At 48.8% G+C, this 21,394-nt stretch overlaps 1 protein-coding gene across 5 annotated transcripts in view; it reads right to left on the minus strand.

Moving 5' to 3' along the window:
- The window catches only part of CUNH3orf20 (chromosome unknown C3orf20 homolog), a 40,976-nt gene extending 22,859 nt beyond the window's left edge, over window positions 1-18,117 (minus strand). For 3 of the 5 annotated variants that reach the window (XM_037523584.2, XM_037523574.2, XM_054699609.1), the window contains exons 1-7: window positions 17,868-18,117; window positions 12,308-12,967; window positions 11,489-11,626; window positions 8,026-8,145; window positions 4,418-4,550; window positions 3,182-3,472; window positions 221-373 (exon numbers count right to left, since the gene is read on the minus strand). In XM_037523584.2, the coding sequence (XP_037379481.1) occupies window positions 221-373; window positions 3,182-3,472; window positions 4,418-4,550; window positions 8,026-8,145; window positions 11,489-11,626; window positions 12,308-12,788 (1,316 nt within the window). In that variant the 5' untranslated portion in view covers window positions 12,789-12,967; window positions 17,868-18,117. Of the gene's footprint in view, window positions 1-220; window positions 374-3,181; window positions 3,473-4,417; window positions 4,551-8,025; window positions 8,146-11,488; window positions 11,627-12,307; window positions 12,968-13,258; window positions 13,370-17,867 lie in introns of all 5 variants that reach the window. The other 2 variants (XM_037523559.2, XM_037523593.2) reach the window with 2 other exon arrangements.
- Window positions 18,118-21,394: the final 3,277 nt, after the last annotated feature.

The raw sequence follows: 21,394 nt of genomic DNA on the forward strand, positions 1-21,394 counted from the left end.
GAGTGCTCAGCGGTGCAAGTGGAATAGGACTGAGGGTCTTGCCCTCCTGTCTGCTGCGATGTGGATCCAGTGCGGGCGAGACCTCAAAGAACCTCCTTCCCTGCAAGCCTTAATTGGCCCTGCCTCTTGACGCTGCCTCGACCCTCCTTTTTCCAGGGACTCTGACTTGCCACCCACCAGTACCCCTCTTCGTCATCCTGGGTTCCCCCAACCCACTCACCGTGCCTTTAGGTTATAGTGAACGCAGCCTTGGCCTTCCGCGTTCAGTAGGGCCAGGAAGGAGAAACTGGGTGTGTCATTGAAGAGGAAGGTGACAGTTCTTCCTCTGCAGCACGTAGGGATCTGGCACGCAGCGAGGTTTCCAGAGGGATAACTAGCAGAAATGGTCAAGTAGAACTAACAAAAAACTCTCCCGGCTTTGCTCTCGGGTGCCCATGGAAATAGAGTCCACGTACCAAAGTGCATCATCCCCCACCTTCGAAGACCCTCAAGTATTTTGGGTGGATAACTGAATGACGGTGGGACCTCTGTGCCCTGGGTAACTTCCCATACCTGTTTTCTTTCCTCACAGCCACTCTGGGGCAGGTAGGCTTATCTCCATCTTACCTATGACGAGGCTTCCCCTGAAGCCAAGGGCTTTCCTAGGAGGCAGAGCTTTTGGTGCTAAAACCAGGAAAGTCCGAGGCTAACCAGGATAAGCGGGTCATCCTACACAAGGAACCCCAGCCACAGAGGAATGACCCACCTCGCATCACACTGCAGGAAGCGCCAGAGCCAGAATCCTGACCTCTGAGGTCAGTGGTATTTCTAATACTGCCAGGCACCTCCTGCCTCACCGAGTAGTTCTGAGAGCCCAACAAACCCCGAAAGGAGCAGCGCAGGACACGGGCCCGGGAACGAGGTGTTTACTCTGTGTATCTTCATGTGGAAAGACGCTGAGGGAAGTCTGATGGACACTCAGTGGGTGAGGAAAAAGAGGCAGGGGACGCCGACAACCAGATGAACGCTGGAGGGTTCTGAGGGCTGATGCTGACAAGTGCAAACCAATCAGGTCTTGGAACTTCTTCTCACCCCAGGAGCAGATGTGTCACTTTTGCCTGAGAGCGCCGCCCAGCAAGCTCCATGAAGACAGAATCAGCTGCTGGGCTGGGCTTCTGCGGGGAGCCTGAAGAAAGCATTCTCTCTACTCAAGAGGGATAACAGCTGTGCGAGTTTGGGCATGTGAATGGGAAATCTCTTTCTAGATCACCAGCAATGGAAGTCCTCACCTTATGACAGAAAAAGGTGAAGCTCAGAGAGAAGACGTGACTGATGCAAGATCACCAAGAAGCGAGAGCCCCAAAGGGGAGGCTCATTCAAGGCCAGGGCGTGATCTCTGTTGGGAGATCTAGGTTTGGGGTGGGTCCCCAGACGCTGGTCCCTCTGACAGCAAGCTCATTCACAGACATAGCCTCACGAGGAGCTTGGGGAGATGATCCTATTCAAGGCCTCCAAGAGTCAGGAAAGGGAGTGGGGGAGTCCCAGGACACTGAGCAAGCAGCAGCTGCCCTGGAAGGAGTTAGCTGTGTTCAGTGCCCTTTGGACACAGAGCTGAGCAGAGTGTGATGAATGGATTCATTTACGGCCAGAGAAACAGTAGGACTTCTTTGACAGGGCGCTTAAATTCTGAATTCTCAGTTTGGTAGAGAGGAGGCCAAAGGAAGCGAGAAGGGCTGTTGTGGGCAGGCCTGGCTGAGTGCACCCCCCTCAGGCCCCAGATAGCTCAGAGAGCCATTCTCTCCTCCAATGCCAGGGGACCCTGTGCCCAGCGGTTCTATTATTCAAAGGAGGCCCCCCTCAGTCACCCCTTTCCTGCTCTTTGCTGGAAGTAATAATCCTGAAAGACACAAAAACTGATGCTAGAGAGAGGGCCACCTAGTGAAGGTGAGGAGGCAGCCCTGGACCCAGGCCTGGCTCTCCCACCAGATTTCTCTCCTACCCATTCCTACAATGAGGGGAAGGATGAGCAACTTAGTCTCTCCTCTTTGACAGCTCATCCACCTCAGACTACAGAACCTGCTATAAGGATTTTGCCCTGTCTGGCTTCTGAGCCTGGCTGCCAAATAGGTGGTGCATCCGGGATCTGGTGTGGCTCTGTGGAGAGCAGTCTGGGGAGGGGGCGACAGGACCCTGCAAGGAATACAGGGGTCCAAGGTGACTTCCTGATTCACTGCTTCTCACCCTAGGATTGTCCAAAGGGCGCTCTTTGACCATCGCCACCCACACTCCGACTCCTTTCTCGTTTCAGACGAAAACAATCCAGTTACAGCTGCTCCTCTAAGGCGTGGGTGGCGCCCTCATTTCAATCCATTAACGCATCACACTTAATGCTTGATAAGCATTGAAGAAAACGTCAATGAAGAAAATAATCTTACTCCCTTCACTCTAAGGTATGCAGGGTCTCCAGCTTCACCCTCCAACAAGGATTTGCCTTTTAGAAATCTAGAATTCGGAACTCCAGGCCCACAGACAGGCTTTGGAGGTCAGCAAGCTCCTGAAATTGCAGGTAACATTTCAGCTTCACGTATATGAGTGTGTATTTCTGGGGAAAGGGTCTATAGCTTTCCCCAGATTCGCAAAGAAAAAAAACATGACCAAAAATATGAGCACACCCCAAGGTAGGACCCAGCTGCCCATATGTTCATGAACACAGACAGAGCTCAGCTGCAGAGTAAGCAAGGTGTATGTTGGGTGGGCCTCTCAGGATCAGATGCCAAACACAGGACCTTTGGGACAAAGTAGGTATGAACCACAGGGCTTAGCCATTGAGCCAGCGGCAGAAAGATGAAAATTCCATCCCCAAGGATTCAGGGCATCCTGCCTCTTTCTCTCGCCTACAGAAGAATTTTCTGTGTCTCTCCCTCTGCTGGGTCCCCGGCCTGCACTGGCAAGCCGCCCACAGACCACCGGGCATGGTATATTCATTCTCTCAGCTCTGTACTGAATTTGAGGGCTGGACCTTGGTACTCCTTCCTCTGACCTTCCTGAGTCTCACAAGGGCAAACTCTTAATACCCTGAGGCCCTGTCACCAGGTTCCATTGATTGATTGAAATGTCAAAGTGAACACTCAGACTCATGCCCTCCCGGAAGTCTGTGGGGCTGAGCTGCAGGGAGAAAGGGCAGCAGCCAGTGAAAGGATACTAAACAAAGGAGGAGCCGTCATAGAAGGTATAATGCAACTTGCTGGCCTTCTTGGGTATCCTCACGTCCTGAGAATACCGATTGAAGTGAGCGTGGTGGGTGGAGGCGACAGGGTGCTGGAGGGCAGGAGCAGAAGCCTGAGCACCTGAAGTGTGGTGGTGATGGGAGTTTGGGGCTTGAGTGTCCCCTTTAGGGGCTGGCCCTGGATGAAAGGGCATTTTTGTCCTGTAGTTGCGTATGAATGTGGGGTAGAAGATATTCCTTCCTTTCCAGGAGACCCTTTCAGCTTCTCTGCAGGGAAGGAGACCAACATATCACCTTGAAACGTACCTCTCACCAAGCTCTGAGGCTTCTCCCAGCTCCCTTCTGATTTCCTTATCCCAAAAGCACCTGACCCCACCTCATTTCCCCTAAACCTAAAAATGTAGCCCTGATTTCTGCCTTTAGTGCTGGGGAGCTAAGCCAGCCAGGAACAGAATGGGGGCTGTGTGCAGAATGGTGGGCCGCAGTGGCAGGAGGTTCTGCTCAGCACCCAGTGCTGAGGTGACAGGGACTTCCTCCCAGAGTGTAGGAGTAAGCAGCAACCTGGGTGGATGCCCCCACCCACGCCCTGCACGTCTTAAAGGCCTGAGAGATATCAATGGCTTAGACATGACCGGGTTTTCAATCCTTTATGGCCCATGGTCCAGGCCTTAGGAAAATGTAGATTATGTTACTAGGACTTGCGGGAGCCATCAAATTTTAAAAATCATTAATTACCCGTGTCAATGATTTTGCTTTGAGAAGTGTTTCATTTTTGTGGGAGAACATCTGACAAATTAAGAAACAAACATTCAGGGCACAAAGGCTGTGAACTGTGAGCAGCCTCACGAAGGGGGCTCACTGGTGGGCAGGCAGAGGGCACTGGCCCGGGGTCAGGCCCACCAAGACGTAGGACCTCATTTATGCCTTACCCACCCGCTGGGGCTGCCTCAGTGTCCTCATCAGCAACACGGGCATATATCCCGTCTTCCTCATACGGTCAATTGAGGACTGAAAGGATTGTGAGTGGGCAAGGACTGGGACCCAGCGTGCCTATGAGGGACACCCATCTCCTGCCACTAGCCCTGGAGTCACTGAGGGGCCCATACTTCCCAGCATGACTCAGTCACTCCTGGGATTGCCCCTCCATGTGCCACAGTGACCAGTAGCAGTGCCTTCCCCTCCTGCCCTTCCCCCGGCCACTGAGGCACTCACATGTGGCGACACATCTGCTGCAGCTTCTCCCGGGCCTCAGGGCAGGGGTCGCTGATCTCCACGATGTCAGAGGCAGAGGCTGCTCCCCAGTGGATGGGTGATGTGGGAAAATCTTCGAAATTTTTTGATTTGCCTGTAGTTGGATATGAAGAGGTAACGGAGGGCTTTAGAAAATGGTTTCAGGGCCTCCCTGGTGGTGCAAGGGGTTGACATGGCGCCGCAGACCTCTCCTGTCTCCCCGCTGCTCCCCTCAGCAGTGTATTTCAGTTAATCTGCCTGTTCTGTTCCCTACTCTGTCTCTGGTGAATCCTCTCACCGTCTCCCCCTCCCCACCTCTGACCTGTACTCTAGTTCTTGTATGCATAAATAAACAAATAAATCTTTTAAAAAAAGGAAAATGGTTTCCTTTTTTTAAGATTTATTATTTATTCATACAAGCACTGGGTACAGTCAGAAGCACGGGAAGGCGAGAGAATTCACCAGAGCCAGAGCGGGGAACAGAACAAGCAGACTGAGAAAATACACTGCTGAGGGGAGCAGCAGGCAGCAGGAGAGGTCTGCGCGCCATGTGGGACCCTCGCCGGCAGCCGGGGATCGAACTGGTGCTGCAGAGGCTGCGGGCAGCTTCGCAACCCAGCGCTCAACTGCTGCGCCACCAGGGGAGGCCCAGAAAATGGTTTCTTAACCCAGGTTAAGAAAGAGCAGGGAGAGCTAGGAAGCAGCACCCCCGATCATTTCTGCTTCCTGGGGAGACAGGAATTCCTGGCAGGTCACTTATACAAAACAGAGATGTCACTCTGTGGTTCTCCCAGCGTGTGTCAGGAGCAGAGTTGTGCAGTGATGAAAGTGGCTGTGTCTCCCCAAGGTGAGGCCTGGTCCTCAGTGAGGGGAGTCCAGCTGTGGCTGCCGTGGACACTAAATGAATCCCCCTGACACCTGTGATGAAAGACCAGAAGCCTTGGCTCTGTCCCAGGGGACTGCACGGCCTCCCACAGAGGGCAGTGGGGACTGACTGAGACTTGGACCGCAGTAGGTTTTTAATTTATTTTTTAATTATTGCAGCAAGAAACACCTAACAAAAAATTACCATCTGAACCAAGTGTACAGTTCAGTGTATTAAATACACTCACGTTGTTGTGCTGTCATCACCACCACCTATTCATAGAGTGTCTTCCATCTTATAGAACTGAAGTTTTATCCCCACTAAACAGCAACTCCCCAACTCCTCCTCTTCCCAGCCCCTGGCAGCCCCCGCTTTGCTTTCTCTCTGATTTTGACAATGATTTTCAGTAATTCGTACAAGTGCAATCACACAGTGTTTGTCTTTTTGTGACAGGCTTTTCACTCAGCATAATGCCATTAAGATTCTTCCATGCTGTAGAACACTGCAGAAGTTCCTCCTTTTCAAGGGTGAATAACATTCCATTGCAGAGACCATATGGCAAGTATGCGATGGATGAGAATATGGTGACGTGAGAGTGTGAAGGTCATTCTCTAGGGCTGACCTTCCAAAGGCTTCTATTTAGGTGCGACCTGTTTCTGCTACCTGAGCCTCTGCTGCTCACCCAGCTGGGGCCATGTGCTCTCCCTTGATATACGTAAGCGCAACTTCACTCTGCTTGCATATATCAAGAATGGAAGCTGGCTTCAGGCCAGGCACCACTCAGGCACCACTCCAAATGAACCCTGGGGGACTCAGAATGGAATATTCCTTGCTGTCAACCAAGCTATGGGGTCTTTGCCCACAGTTTGAGTGATTCCTGATCCCTTCCCCACTCATCCTGCTATCAGAGACAAGAGACTTGACCCTGAGGCCCTGCCAGCCAACCACCTGGGACATCTGCTGGGCTGAGCATCCATGTCTGGCCTGCCCCTGGTTGCCCCTGGTTGCGAAGGTAACAACCTCTTGCTCCAACCAGGAGCCACTACAGAACTACTCTCAGTCTCCTCCTATATTGGATTGCTTTCTGGAGATGGCTGGTGTCTCCACAGGGATCAGCCCCTGGGTCCTGTCTGCTCCAAGTCTACCCAGCCCTAGGCTGGCAGAGGTGGCCAGCTGGTGGTACATGGGCATGGAACAGAGAGCAGAGGTTCCAGACTCTAAGAACAAGAAAGGCTCTACAATATAATGTCCAGGCTGGGCACTTTTTGGCTTTGACAGTGGATGTATCTGATAGCTATGCCAGGACATAAGCATAAACCAGGGCATTCCTGAGCAAGACAGGATACCTGGTTACTTATAATCCTTTAGAGAAGTTTAGACACCCACCCTAGCATGCCTCTGTGAAAATAACTTCTACACACCAAAGAAATGCAGCGTCCTTGAACAGCTATGCCAGTGAGGACATGCAACACCAGGACGAGCAGCTACCTGGAGGGGAAGCCGAAGAAATGGCTGCACAGGTGACCCACAGACATACTGAGCATCCTGACTCCAGGCATCACCCTCAAGGTTGGGGGGCATAAAATAAGCAAGACGTTACTGGGGGTCTGAGGAGACTGTTTCCTTGTCAGTGATTATGTCCATTAAGGCCAGTGAGGAGGGGATATGCGAAAACCAGGAGCACATAAAGTGGAGTGCCAGAGATGAGCATGTGGATTAGTAAACTGTGGTGAGGGGATACACATGAACAGTGGTAAAGGAACTGGGGGAATACCAGGTAGTGGGGGGCAGCTGAACCCACACTGTGCAGGGAAAACCGAGAGAGTTAGCTCTGTTAAGATGTTCTTTGTATTAAGAGTCCACATGTGCACTCCTGGCATCTAGAACAGGGACTGGCAACAGCAGTTGCTCACTAACTACAAGTGTGTAAGGATTGGCTTGACGAGGAGGGTGAGGACTGGAAGAAAGCAAGTCCTCATAGCTGGCCAAGGGCAGGGTCAGGAATAAAAGTAAGCATCTCCACTCTAACCTAACCTCCAGTGTCTAAAGGGTTCACCGGACAGTGACTGAGCATTCCCATCTGACGCCAATCCTCGCATCACCCCTCTGGGGTAGCCCTCCCCGTCTACTCTGCTCCACCCCTCTCACGACAGCCCCGGGGCTCCTGGACATTCCATGGGGTCTTGTTCTGCTTCCTCCAGCCCCAGCTCATCTCTGCCCCAAGATGCCGGCTCCCTGGCCACTGCTAGGTTGTTTCATCTCATAAGCTCCCGGTTTCCTCCCCCAGCTTTTCCTTCTATGGTAGAAAACAAAAATAACTTCCATGTCTTTGTTTTCTGCCCTCATGAACTAGACGCAGGAAACATGGTTACATCTGATAGCCAGGCTCCCCTGCTCAGGTGCTGGTTCCCCCACTTGCTGTGCATTGGGGAAGCACAGCTCTCTCCGGGCAGAGTGTGTGAGGAGGAGGAGGTGGGTATGCTAGGGACGTCTTCTCAGGTGAAGGGCACGACGTCAGCAGGACGGGAAGGCATGGGAACATTTACACAATGAGGCCACACTGAGCAGTGGCCGCAGCAACCGTTAACAGCTGCTGGGTCTCCAGTCAGGGCAGTCGCAGAGCTCTCCTATCAAAACCCCAAATCAAACCATCCCATCAAGCTACACAGGGAATCTTCTAGCCCCACTCCCACCACCAAGATGCCATGCTAGGAACCATGGTTACCTGATTTCTTTTTCATATCCTTTGTAGTTGAGAGGGAAAAGCTCAGGCAGCTAGTCGTGGACTCGTAGATAAGCTGGTAAGGTGAGTTCACTCCCATGGCCGACATGTTCATGAGAGACTCTGGAAAGGAAGAGAGAGGGCTGCTGCTTTTGATTTTTAAATTAAAAAAAATTTTAACCAAAAATGTTAGTGTGGACTATTTGTTCTAGAAGTACACCATTATTCTAAAGTGTCCTGCTGTTCAAAACAACCAGATCCCTGGGGAAAAGACTTTTTAATGCATGGGTATATTCAAAGTAATTAAGGGAAATCTTTAGGGCTCCTTTCCATAGCTCGTCTGCCTCTGATATCTCTCAAGAGTGAAATGACACCGAACAGAGTTGCAAGTAAGTACAAAAGGCAGATCTTAGGGCAGATACAGACAGAACTGCTGCACTAGGTCGAGAGAATGAACCGTGGGACAGTTAGAAAGAAATTTAGAGCCTTCTGCTTCCCCTTATCCAGTCCACAGAAATCAGCTCTTCAGTCTCATGCAAAATCACACTGTCTTGTGCAAAATCATTTGATATCTGACCACTTAAGAATTAAAATTTAGTCTCTCCAACTGCTAGTGGGAAATTGTGATCATTTTCATTAAATCATTTGTTTATTCTTCCCCCCAAACAGGGTCATTTCACTGAGTAGGCATGCAAACATTGCTAGGAAATCATCACAGTCCAAGATGATGGAAAATGGTAAACCTGACCTCATAAGTAGACAAAAACTAGAACAGAAACTAGTCATCCTGGATGATGCAAACACACACATAATTACTCGTGATTCAAATGTTGAAATTAGAACAACTTTTCAGTGTCTCAAACTTAGCAGAAATGAGAAAAACTAACAATAACCAATGCTGGCAAAGATGGATAAAACCAGTCAACCCTGCTGATGTAGAGAAAAGCCTAGAGAGAAAGCACTATTTAGCAAAAGCTACAAAATATTAAGATCCTCCACCCCAACAATCCCTATCTTGGGAAATTAATCTTAATGACCAATATAACAGAAATAAGGCATGATAAGCATAAAGTTGCAAAAGACTGCACAGAAACTGAATAACAGAAACTGAAGCGTTCAGTTAATTACGGAATGTGGACATTAGGAGTCTGCACCCCCTCAAGATGATAGTTACTAAAAGTATAAAGCCATGTTGGAGAACATTTGTCAAGTGAACTGAGAAACAGAAAAATTGCAGTAATTTTCATATAAATAAATATCTACATGTGTGTTTGTGTGTGCATATACATACAAAGGATGTGTATATGTTAGGTGAGAGAGAGGGAGAGAGAGAGAAAAAAACCACAAAACCACAAAGGAAACTGCAAAAGTGAAAAGGGTCCCTTACGTAAAGATGGCAAGGTCACTTGTTTCCTCTGGCATGTTTGATGGAATGATATTGCCAGTAACAAAGAGTCAAGGCTGCACCCTGGTGCTCTGTGCTCTGGGCCAGGACCAGCAGGCACTGGCAGGCAGCTGTCTAGTGGTGATGGAGACACCACCTTAGCAAGGGTTTGTGTGGGTCACCGCGGTAAGGGAGGACACTCCAGACTCCGTCACAGCTGTGGCCCGCCTCGCCCAGAAAGGCAAAGTGTGTGCAAAATCGTCCACAGAGTTTGAATCTTCTTTTTAATGGCCTTGGGACGTGATCTAAATTCAAGTCTTTCTAGGATGGATGGTTTTCCAAAAGAAATGCTGGCACCTTCATTTATATTTTGTCACTTAGATTTTTTTTTTCCTCTCAAACCCTATCCTTGTTTAAAAAAATGAGTGTCTAAGACAGGAATGCCAGTGAGGGTAAGACTTCCCCAGAATGCCAGGCAGAGTAGGCTTCCTGGGGCACTGCTGCTGCCTCACAGGACCCCGAAATCATGGAAAGGTTCCCCGCAGTTCAGATCAGCTCTCTGCAAAGTCTCCTCCACTAGATGAGCGCGACCGCGGTGGACCGGTGGCAGATGGGCCACGGCGGGGTCACCAGACAGCCCGCGATCCCGGCCAGCGCCACCTGATGCGCCTGCTGGGGGCTGCTGCATGCCAGCCGCCCAGCGGTTCCTTTCCAAGGTGAGGAGACTGTGCAAAGCAGAGGAGAGCTGGCCCACCCGCGGAGCTGCTCCCGGGACTCTCCCACCATACGACATACCTCCAAGCAGCTGTGCCCCAGATGTGGGGATCCCCACGCCCTACGCAGCAGGCAGGGCGCGGGCCCATCGCGCAGGTAAGGGTGCAAGGACAGTCGGGGCCCCTAGGTGAACGTGGATGGCCGAGCCTGCTGCTCTGAGCCACCGCACAGACTCGGCTCCTTAGAGCAGAGACTCCCTTTCCATGGTAAACAGTGTCAGGGAGTTGGAAGTGTTTGGTTGGAATTTTAGCTTAGAAAAGGAGACAAAACTTATCAAAATAACCGTAATCTTCTATTTAGCAAATCTTGTATCTGTGGCTATTATAAGCACGGTAATTCGCATAAGAAATAAAAACCATCTTGCCGACTTTTCTCGAGGTGGTGTGATCTCCTTTCTCCTGAATGGTGGGACAAGGAGCAATAAAACGTAGGTTTGGGTTTTTTGGTTTTGTTTTGTTTTTTTTTCATGTTTGCCTTTTGCAAAGATATCCAAGGGCTTTATTGATTTTTTATATTTAACCCTTCAATACCCGCATCGCCCTTCCTCCACCGAGTCCTGTAGCTGCGACCCTTTCCCTCCCTCAGCCGCTAACAGGCTCCACTCCACCACCTCGGTCATCAGTGGCCTCGCTCAGGAACCCACCTGGCCTCCGACATCTCCTGCACTCCCCAGACGCCCTTCCTCCCACCCTGCATCTCTCCTCCACACGTGGACTTCGCAGGGCTCCCGAAACCGCATAGTATTACTTCGCATGTTTCCAGCTTTAAACGGTATTATCCCCAGGGCATCCCTCCACCGCCAACTTCCTTCCCTTCTCTCTCTTTCCTTTTTGCTTCACAATATTAAGGGTTCTGCCTCCAATTCCAGTGTTGGGGTTGCAGTCCCCCACGCCACCCCTAAGCGGTCTCTGATAACAGCGCGTGTCCTACAGTTCAGCTCGGGGCTTGACACCAGCGGCCTGGAGACAGTGTCCCCTCCCACAGGGGACGGTGCAGTCCTCAGGCCGCCCCTCCCTTCACATGGGTTCGGTGCGTATGAACCCACGCTGGCCATGGCCAGGTCAGCACCACAGCTCAGAGTAAACACTGTCGTTACTGGGGGCGGAGCTGTAAGGTAGAGACACCTCCCGCCTTGCAAATGCCACCAAAAAATGGCTCTTTGTGGGAAGCCCGCCGATGTACACACCTGTGGGGCCTGGGCGCCTGTTCCTCCACATCATCTGTTGAAACCGGGGACTTGCCCTTTCCACCACGGTCTTGGTGGCGTGAGCTGAACTTACAGCTGAGGGCTGAGGCTTGGGGACCCACCTTTCCACAGCTTTGCAACATCATAGCCATCTTTCCCGGATGCATTGATCAGGTAGTCGAATGCCATCTCCTTGGCATTGAGGTGGAGAAGTTGGCTGGCCTCCACGAAGCGCCGTGTGATGTCCACGGGGTTGGCACCTATGAAAACAATCATCCAACGCGACTCATTGGCCCCCAGCGTGGGGCCAACTGCCTAAGAGAAGGCCCTCTGCACCGGCCTGGGAGGTGGGTGTCGAGTGGAGAGCTGCTCGCAGCCGTGAGGGGCTCCTGATAAAAGGGTCTCACACTCCCAAGACCTGGCAGGTGGCACTTTGCTCTCTCACCCCCTTCCTTGCTCTCTTCCTACCCACAGGGCTGTTGCTGATGCTGTTGGTTTTTTGTTTTTTTTTTAATTCAGCCTCTCGAGTGTTTGATTACCGATTGGTTTCTAGATCCTGACCTTGAACTTGGGATGACACCCTTCCTGTGGACAGACCCCGATTCTCACAACTCCCCCTGGTTCTGGCTCTACCAGACACTGTCTTGCTACCCGCCAATCAGCCCACTCCACTGGCACCGCACATCCCCTCCTCCTGAGGGCTGCTTCTCCCACCTCAGCATCATTTCCACAAACTGCACCCCCATGGTGCCTCGGACCTCGCACCCCTCTCCACAGCCCACTTTCCCATCTAGGTTCAACAAAGTTGAGGGGCTGGGAGGAAAAAAATGGAGAACAGAGGAGTGAAAGGAGGATTCTGGGATGGGGGAGGGTGTCAGTACGCTGGTGCCTGTGGCGCACCCTTCCCAGCCTGATGGAGAGGCACCGGCCAGCAGGCTCACCAGATACAGACTCCAGCATGGCCTTCATCTTCAGAGCGAGGAGCTCCGTCAGCAGGTGGATGGACTGCTGCTGGAACCTGCGCAAGGTCTCCTGGCCAGGGCACACCTGGCGGCTGGTGGGGGCAGCGGAGAACTTGGTTGGCGGAGTGGATGGCACGGGCGGCGGGGGCGCTGCTGGCACCGTCGGCGCTGTCAGGGGTGGCTTCTTCTGGACGGGGGCCTGGACGGGGGTGGGCTCTGCAAGCACCATGGGTGGGGCCCCAAAGCTGATCTCCAGGCCAATGATGTTGGACGCCGTGGGCACCATGGGGTCCATGATGAGCTCCTCCCAAGTGAACTCAAAGATGTTTCGAATGCCCTTTGGTACCGAAATGCCTGCATTCCGGCAAACCATGAGCAGCTTCGAGATGTGGGCCAGCAGCTTGGGGGCCATGGCTGTGTACTGGTGGTACAGTTCGCGGTTGCTCTTGACGTCCGTCATGCTGTGGGGACATGCATACTGCTAGGTGATGCTGTCCATCTTGGACAACAGGCACCTTCAGCCGTCAAGAGTCAGAGCACCCTGAGAGGTGAGTGAGAGTGAAAGTTCTTCACTGTGGTGAAGTCTGGAGGCAGAAATGCTGAAATGACCCTTCAGGTCATTGAGTCGGCAGGTCCTACCTGACAAAGAAAAATGAATCAGTCATTCCCCCTGCAGCAGAGCCAAGGAATGCCCCCTCCTCCCTTTCTTTCCCAGGCGTGCCATCGGACCGTCCCACACTAGTGGGTCCAGCTTGTAGAGGCCCTTGGCAGGACCAGACTCTAGAAATGGTTCCAGGGACAGTCACATAAACCTGAGAGCCCATGGACAGGCCCTGGGAGGTGGAGGAGCGAAAGGATGGGGAAGGGTGGGGTCCAGCATGCCGTCTTGTAATTAGAGATCCAAGGGTGGAGAATCTGCTTGTGGTTTACCTACAAAACCTTCAAACACAAAGAGATGTTCCACTGGCTCTCCCCGGAGAAGGTGATGTGGGAGATCCTGGCTGCACTGCAAGGATGGGCATGGAGCTGCTCAGTGCGTACCTCCAAGGAAGACAGGAGAGGAGGAGGATGTGGGAAAGGACGCTGATTGGTTTACATTCATCGAACCAACCCCGCATCCCTGGAATGAATCCTGCTTGCTCATGACGAATGATTCCCTTAATATATTGCTGGATTCAAAATGCCGAGATTCTGTCGAGGATTTCTGCATGGATGTTCATCAGAGGTATTGGTGTATAGTTTTTTCTGTGTGCTGTCCTTGTTTGGGGGTCAGGGTAATGCTGGCCTCATAAAATATGCTTGGGAGCTTTCTCCCTGCTTCACTTTTTTTTTTTTTTAAAGAAGTTTGAGAAGGATGGGTCTTAGATCGTCCAACATTTGATAGCATCCACTAGTGAAACCACTTGATACTGGGCTTTTGTTCTTATGGAGATTTTTGTTTACTCTTGATTTCTGTGCATGTGATTAGTCTGTTCCAACTGTCTATTTCACCCTGGTTCAGTCTTGTAAGGCTGCATGACCTAAAAATTAGTCCTTCTAGGTTGTACAGTTTCTTTGCATATAAATGTGCATAGTATTCTCTTACGATCCTTTCTATTTCTGCATTATGTTTCACTTCTTTCATTTCTTAACCTATTTTGGTTTTCTCTTCTTAGTAAACCTAGCTAAGGGTTTTATAAAATTTTTGTTGATTCTTTCCAAAAATAAGCTCTTGGTTTAATTGATCTTTCATATCATTTTTTGTTTCTATTTCGTTTATTTATATTCTTAATTTATACCAAAAATAGACCACTGGTCAAGAGAGGAACTATGAAGAACAATTTGATGAACACAAAAACAGTCAAAAGAATAAAGACAAATATATTTCTAGGGTTTTGTAATCAGATATGAAAGCCTTATATATCTGATCAAAATGAACCTCATAAGGGCATTCCTCAATCCAAATACATTTACAAAAATGTAAAGTCATTCCTTGATCTGCACAAAAATAATTTCCTTTTTTCTTAAAGGCTTTGTGGCAATATGAACCCCTGTAAAGCTTAGGAATCTAGAGCAGAGAGGACAGGCTGATCACTGTGCCCAATTTCCACACAGTGTCAGGAAGCTGTCCCTGTTATCTGACTTCGTGAGCACACTTGCTAATACGTCAGCCTTTAGAGCAGAGGAAGGACTGCCGGTTGGCACCTTCTGACAGTCCTTATCGCTGCAGTCTTCCAACATCAATTCTATCACCTCCCACGCTAACAACTCTCCTCACCAGCAGGTGCTTGGCGTCCTTCTCCCACAAGACAGTACTCATTGTCCACTCCACATCCCCATTTCAGGAGTGTACCCCTGCACCCCATCAGCAGGCCTGTGGACTACGATCCTTGGATGAGAAGGCTACTATCTCTCCATTTTACTGATGATGAATTGGAGGCTGAGGCAGAGCCCGGGGTGAGGTGTTGCCTGCTTGCAGATTCCTGGTACAGAGACCTCTCCAAACACAAGACAACTTCTCCACTGCCTCGGAGCTGCCTTTGCCTATCAGCGACAACATCTCCAAGGAACGAGAGTACCATAGAGCAAACCCTTCTGACATCCTGCTGGTTGCAGATAAAGTGGCTTCCAATGCCTATTTGCTGACCCCTTGGCATCTCTATTCCTCAGAGCTCTGGATACTGGGAAAAAAAGGTTCATTTTTGAGATGATGTATCTACTGAACAAAGAAACCACTCAGAATCTCGGTCATCCGGGCAATCAGCCAGAGGGATCTGACCCCGAGCGTGCAGGGCAGATTTTTTAAAGCCAGGGCTCAAATGAAGAGAAGATGAAGAATACAATTCTTGAAATGTTAACTGGTTTAAGGAACGTCTCCCCACACCCCACCCCATACCAGTGCCTTTCTTTTGAGGTTTATTACAAAGACATGCCTTACAAGGAGAGGAAAGCTAATTCTTAAAAACAGCTTTACTGAGTTATAACTCACATACGATACAGTTCACCCTTTTAAAAAATGTACGATTCGGGCCTCCCTGGTGGCGCAGTGGTTGAGCGCTGGGTTGCAAAGCTGCCCGCAGCCTCTGAGGTATCAGTTCAATCCCCAGCTGCTCCCCGGCCACCGGAGGAGGGTCCCATATGGCGCGCAGACCTCTCCTGCCTCCCGCAGCTCCCCTCAGCAGTGTACTTCGGTCCTTCTGCCTGCTCTGCTCCCCGCTCTGGCTCTGGTGAATTCTCTCGCCCTCCTGTGCTTCTGACTGTACCCAGTGCTTGCATAAATAAATAAATAAATCTATCTTAAAAAAAAAAAAGTACGATTCATAGTATATTCAAAGTGATGCAACCAGCCACTATCTAGTGTAAGACATCTTCATCACTCCAGAAATAAACCCATCAGCAGCCACTCTCTATCCCTCTCCCCTCCCTTAAGTGACCACTAGTGTCCGTGAACAGATCTGCCTGTTCTGGGTGTTTCATATAAAGAAGTCAGACTATGTGTGATCTCTGTCTGGCTCCTTTCCCTCAGCATGTTTTTGAGGTTCACCCATGTCATAGTTTGTAACAGCACTTCATTTACAGCAGAATTTATAGCACTCCATTATGTGGATACACTACAGTTTTTTCAACCGTTCATTATTTGATGGATATTCTGGTTGTTTCCACTTTTGGGAACATTTGGGTACCAGTTCTTGAGAGGACAGATGTTTTCATTCTCTTGGGTATATATCTAGAAGTAGAATTGCTGGGTTATGGGGTAACTCAATGTTTAACATTTTGAAGAACTGCCAGATTGGTTTCCAAAGTGATTGGGCCACAAGCCAAAGTGATTGGCCCACCGGCAACGTATGAGGTTTCTAACTCTCAGCGCCTTCGTCAACACTCACGTCTTTTTGATTCTAGTGCCATCCTAGGGGTAGGAAATGCGTCTCACTGTGGTTTTGATTTGCACTTCCCCAGTGATGGATGCTGCTGGCTTTCATGTGCTTATTGGCCACTTTATATGTTCTTTAGAGAAAAGTCTATTCAGATCTAAAGTTGGTTTTTAAAAACATGTCCTCCTTAATTACATGCACAAGTAATCTATATTCATTACCATATATTGCATCTTCCAAATGCATCTCCAGGTAACCGAGTGACTATAATCTGGCTTGTGAGATAAAGGTGGAAACTGTTGGGTGGATTCCTGAGAAAACTTTCTAGAAGAGAGAACGCTTCCCGGGAAGAACACTTTTTCTTTGCCCTTCTCACTCTTCCTGCTGGAGTGAATGAGATGGTTGTATCTCAAGCTTAACCTCCTGCGGCCTGGTGGGGTTTACACGCGCCACTGGCATCTTACGGTCACCACTTGGCCTGGAGTGGAAGTACTTGTTAACCACCTGTGTCATTCCTCAGGGGACTTGCTATGGCATTGAGGGCCCTTATCAAAACAGGTCTCCTGCCAAGGCCCGTCAAGTGACAAAAAAATGATCAAGTCTTTGACCCAGTGATCTCATTTCTGAAAGTAACACCAAAAGGAAAGGTTTAAAAGGGGGAGGAAAGGTACTTGGATAAAGGTCTTCATTGGTTAAACCAAACAAAAAGATGCTTTATAACCACTTTATTCACAACAATGAAATGCAGCCAGCCTACAACTGAGGAAGCATTTAACGTGCAGGAATCTGATGAACTATTAAGTGGCAATGGAGCTGCTTCAGAAATGTTAAATAGAAAAAAATGAATCAAATGCTATGTTTATGCTGGTTATACAACCCATAAAAATGCATGCAGATCATAACTGGAAGCAGAGACATAAAGTCCTGTTTGAAGGTGCAGATGCTGCTTTCAGAAAGGAGAATAAAGCACAGGTGCCCTACAGCGCCGTCCTCACACATGCCGCGACCTCAGAGGCCTGGGCCGGGAGGCAGGGTTTTCTGGTTTTCATCAACAACCCTGGACAATCATGAGGGACATGTTGGGGGGGAAGGGGACAGGGCAAGGGGAGTAAGAGCCAAGTGTCTTCAGCTACCCACTGAGTTCAAGCTCAAGGAAGCTTAACGTTCCAGCATGATAATGACCCAACAGAAAGGGAAGGCAGCGCACCCGAGAAAATGCCTACGACCAGCAACACTGGTTCTGAGCAGCTGCCCTTCCAGTTAGGGCCAACATGACACCAGACAGGTAATGGAGAAAGAAAGCTGCTTAAAATGAGGGTGCAGGGTCCCATTTCTGACCACTCCCATCACTGGACAAACACTGGGTGTGAACATATAGCTGCAGTATACACCAAGAGATCAAGCTAAGCCTTAGACAGCAACAGGTCAACACCAAGCCTGCTGATAGGTTTTCATTAAACATGTATTTCATTTGATTTTGACTCCTCCCTTTTCCTAAACAACGAGCTACACCAATCACTGTGTGTGTGAATACAGTATCTCGTACACATTTCACACATTAAGCTGGATGTTCAAATCCACACTAACAAAACACCTCACCATCAAACCAGCTTGCAAGGGCAGGTGAGAGAACCAGGTTCATTTTCTCTCAGCAGGCCAACAAATTAGCTTCAATTATCATCACTTACCTTAGCCACACAGTCTTACGTGAACTGCTTGACATACAACTGACCTAGTTCAATTGACTGGCTGAAAGAGAAAAGAGACACATATGGTGTGGCTACTCTATGTTTAATAACTGTAAAGACCAGTACCCAGCCCTGTTCCAAATTCTAAATTCTATCGCCTCATCTGTATGTCACAAGGTTGCTGAAAACTAGCCCCCGGGATACCTTGCGGCTTTAAGAGGAAACAGATGACTCCACGAGTCTTTGGCAAAGGTACTGCAGACATACACAGCTACAAGCTCATGTATATGGATTTCAAGTTTCTCCTCAGGGAATTTTGTGGGCAAACAAAATGATTTATTTAACCAATTCAAATGAACAGTATCAAAAATACACAGAGGTCTGAAGAGTATAATGAAAACAAATAACTCAAAGCTGCTTTGGATCCAAAACACTCCGCCTAGCTCTACAAAGACCTGGGCAAGGCATGGACACGCTTCTCCACAGGTTTCACCACTTCTTGCTCCCAAGTGAAAGTCAGACCAGTATCTTGAATGGTTACGTAGGCCTGGAAGAAGAGTTCACTACTAGGGGGTGACTGTCACAGCACAGTGCATGTGGTGACAGGTTGTCCAGAGCTGCGCTGAGCAGTCACAAGGGTCTCGTGCTTCTGAGATGTGGGTATGATTGAGAAAGTGCTTTTTTAATTTATTATTAATTTATTAATTTAAATTTAACCCCTGGTGGGCCTCCCCGGTGGCGCAGTGGTTGAGCGCTGGGTTGCGAAGCTGCCCGTGGCCTCTGCGGCGCCGGTTCGATCCCCGGCTGCTCCCTGGCCACCGGCGGAGGATCCCACATGGCGCGCAGACCTCTCCTGCCGCCTGCTCCCTCAGCAGTGTACTTCGGTCCTTCTGCCTGCTCTGGTCCCTGCTCTGGCTCTGGTGAATTCTCTCACCCTCCCGCGCTTCTGACTGTACCCAGTGCATGTATAAACAAAAAACAAACATAAATAAATAAAACATGCCTCTATTAAAAAAAAAAAAAAAAGAATAAAAAAAAAAAATATTTAAAATAAAAAAAATAAATTTAACCCCTGGTACTCCATCTAGTTATTGGCAAACTTTCAAATATGTCTAAGTGTGTTTGGAATAGCTTAGATATGCAAATCTACTTTTTCAACTGCATATTTTATGAAATATAAATAGAGCAAGTATTCCTGATGAAAATGTAGCCTCTAAATTGAGATGTGCTCTAAGTGGATACAACAGGTTTTGAAGATTTTGTGTGTAAAAAGAAAGGTAAAATATATCATTAATATTTTTTGTATATTAATACTAAACATTGAAATATTTTGGATATGCTGGACTGAGTATATCACAAAGTTAATCACACTTTTTTGTGTCCTAGGAGAATAGCTAGTTATGACACAGCCGGCTTTCCGGGATTTCCAGTAGCCAGAGCTGCTGGCATTAAGAACTCTGATGCCATCTGCTGGATACACTCATCTAACACAGGTGTTGAGAAACAATAAAACTGCATTAACACTTGAAAAGCTGGGTCTGAAACGTAAGAAGTTGGAACTGGGGCAACAAAACACTAAACTAAATGAGTACCATTAACAGGGGATTAGAAAGATTTATACATTCTCTGAAATCTTAGGAAAAAATCTGGCTTAGTTATTACTGAGTCAACGTGCAAACTGCTTGGCCACGCCCTGGCCAGCCACAAAGTTTGTTATTGGCCAGTCCATAACCACGGGTTCCTACTCCACGCCTACCGCTGCCTAATTGGGTTTCCTGCCCCTCCTCAATCCACCTCTCAAATCCTTCTGGCCTAACTTACAAACACCTCCTCTTCCCACCTTTCTCATGTTTCTTCCCTTTTTCCTACTGATTCTAGCGAATCTAGTAACTTTTCTTATTCCAATGTTTTTCTTCTCTACCTCTGTCCTACAAGTTGTCTCAGTTGGTTTTGTACTTCTATTTGGCCCTTTGATCCATTTTAAGATTTTTATGCAGGGGGTGAGGCAAAGGTCCAAATTCATTCTTTGCACATGGTAGTTAGTTGTTCCAGAATCTTCTAAGAGACTCTTCTTTCCCCATTGGATGGGATGGTACCAATATCGATAATCTGTTGACCACAGATGTGCAGATTTATTTCTGTACTCTATTTCATTGATCTATGTCTATCCTTATAGCAGTACCATATGTTTTGATTCCTGTAGCTCTGTAGTGAGTCTTGAAATCACCAAGTATGAGTCTTCCACCTGTAATCTTTCAAGATTGTTTCGGATATTCCTGGTACCTTGCAATTCCAAATGAATTTTAGGATCAGCTTGTCAATTTCTGCAAAAAATGCAACTGAAGTCAGTTGATTTTAATCTGTATGCTAGGTTATTTGCCTGATTAAGTTAAAAGAATGATCAGTATTAGAACTGGCAATGCTGCCCTCTGATCTGAAGTTAGCAGATTAAGTCTACAAAAATTTGGGTTTGTTTACTACTGCTTGATAGTGGGGCGACAAGACTGAAAGCAGAGAGTGCTGGAGAAAGCATGAGCCTGGAGCCAATAGGAGCCTGAACAAATGGCATCAAGTCCCACATGACCTGAGACAAACTTAAACCTTCTCTACTCTCCAGCTGTAATCTACGCCAGCAGGGGCACTGCCAACACTGCCACACTGTGCAGACCACACACACCACGAAAGCCCCCAGAGAGTGGGCATTTTCAGGCTCTGGGTGGCCATGCTCAGCTACAGAATCCAACCCTATTGGTCTGCGGGAAAACTACTGTTTGTCTGCAGCTGTAAAGAGGGACACTGAGGTGTGGCAGGCTGACGACGGGGACAGGACCTGGGCACAGGACGTCTCTCCAGACCTTTGTTCACTACACCCATTGTTAATGAAGGGAATACCTGCTCCTCACTTACGCCGGACCATGTCAGGTCCTAGTCAGGAGGCTGAGGCGACTCAGCTAGCTGAGAATGAGAAGGGCCAGAGTGGGAGCACAAGGAGCCAGGCTGAGCTGAAAAACTCACTCTTCTTGCTAAGGAGGAGCACTGTGGTCTCAGACCAGGCCAGGCGACCACCCCATGTACTCCAGTCATTCAACACATGCTTAATAACGCCCACTGTGCACGGGTAGTAGTTTCACCTAGGATGGATGGCAGTGAAAGTGAGTGACTTCAGTTTCTACCTCTCCAGATTATTAAGTTCTCATCCCTTGTCTTATCATCTCAAATGTTAAGGCTTAACAGTCCAGCAGCTTCGGGGGCCTGATGGAGAGCAGGTCACTTTACCTACTTTATCTAGGGCCCGCCATTTACCATGTTTGACAGGCACAAATCCCTCCAGACTCCAGTAACTGACCTGGAAGCTGGCTCCCTGGAAGAATGGTATCTACATATCAGAGTCTGCAAAAAGAAAAGCATGAAATCCTTTAAATCTGAGAGCACTGTGGGAGCAAATATGAAACAGATGAGGTTATAAGCTCCTCAGCATCAAATATTGGGCCATTTTTCTATACAGCTTATGCATGAATCCAAATAAA

The sequence above is a fragment of the Talpa occidentalis genome, unplaced genomic scaffold, assembly GCF_014898055.3.
Source record: "Talpa occidentalis isolate TD23 unplaced genomic scaffold, MPIMG_talOcc4v2.1 talOcc4.10, whole genome shotgun sequence".
Taxonomy (NCBI): Eukaryota; Metazoa; Chordata; class Mammalia; order Eulipotyphla; family Talpidae; genus Talpa; species Talpa occidentalis.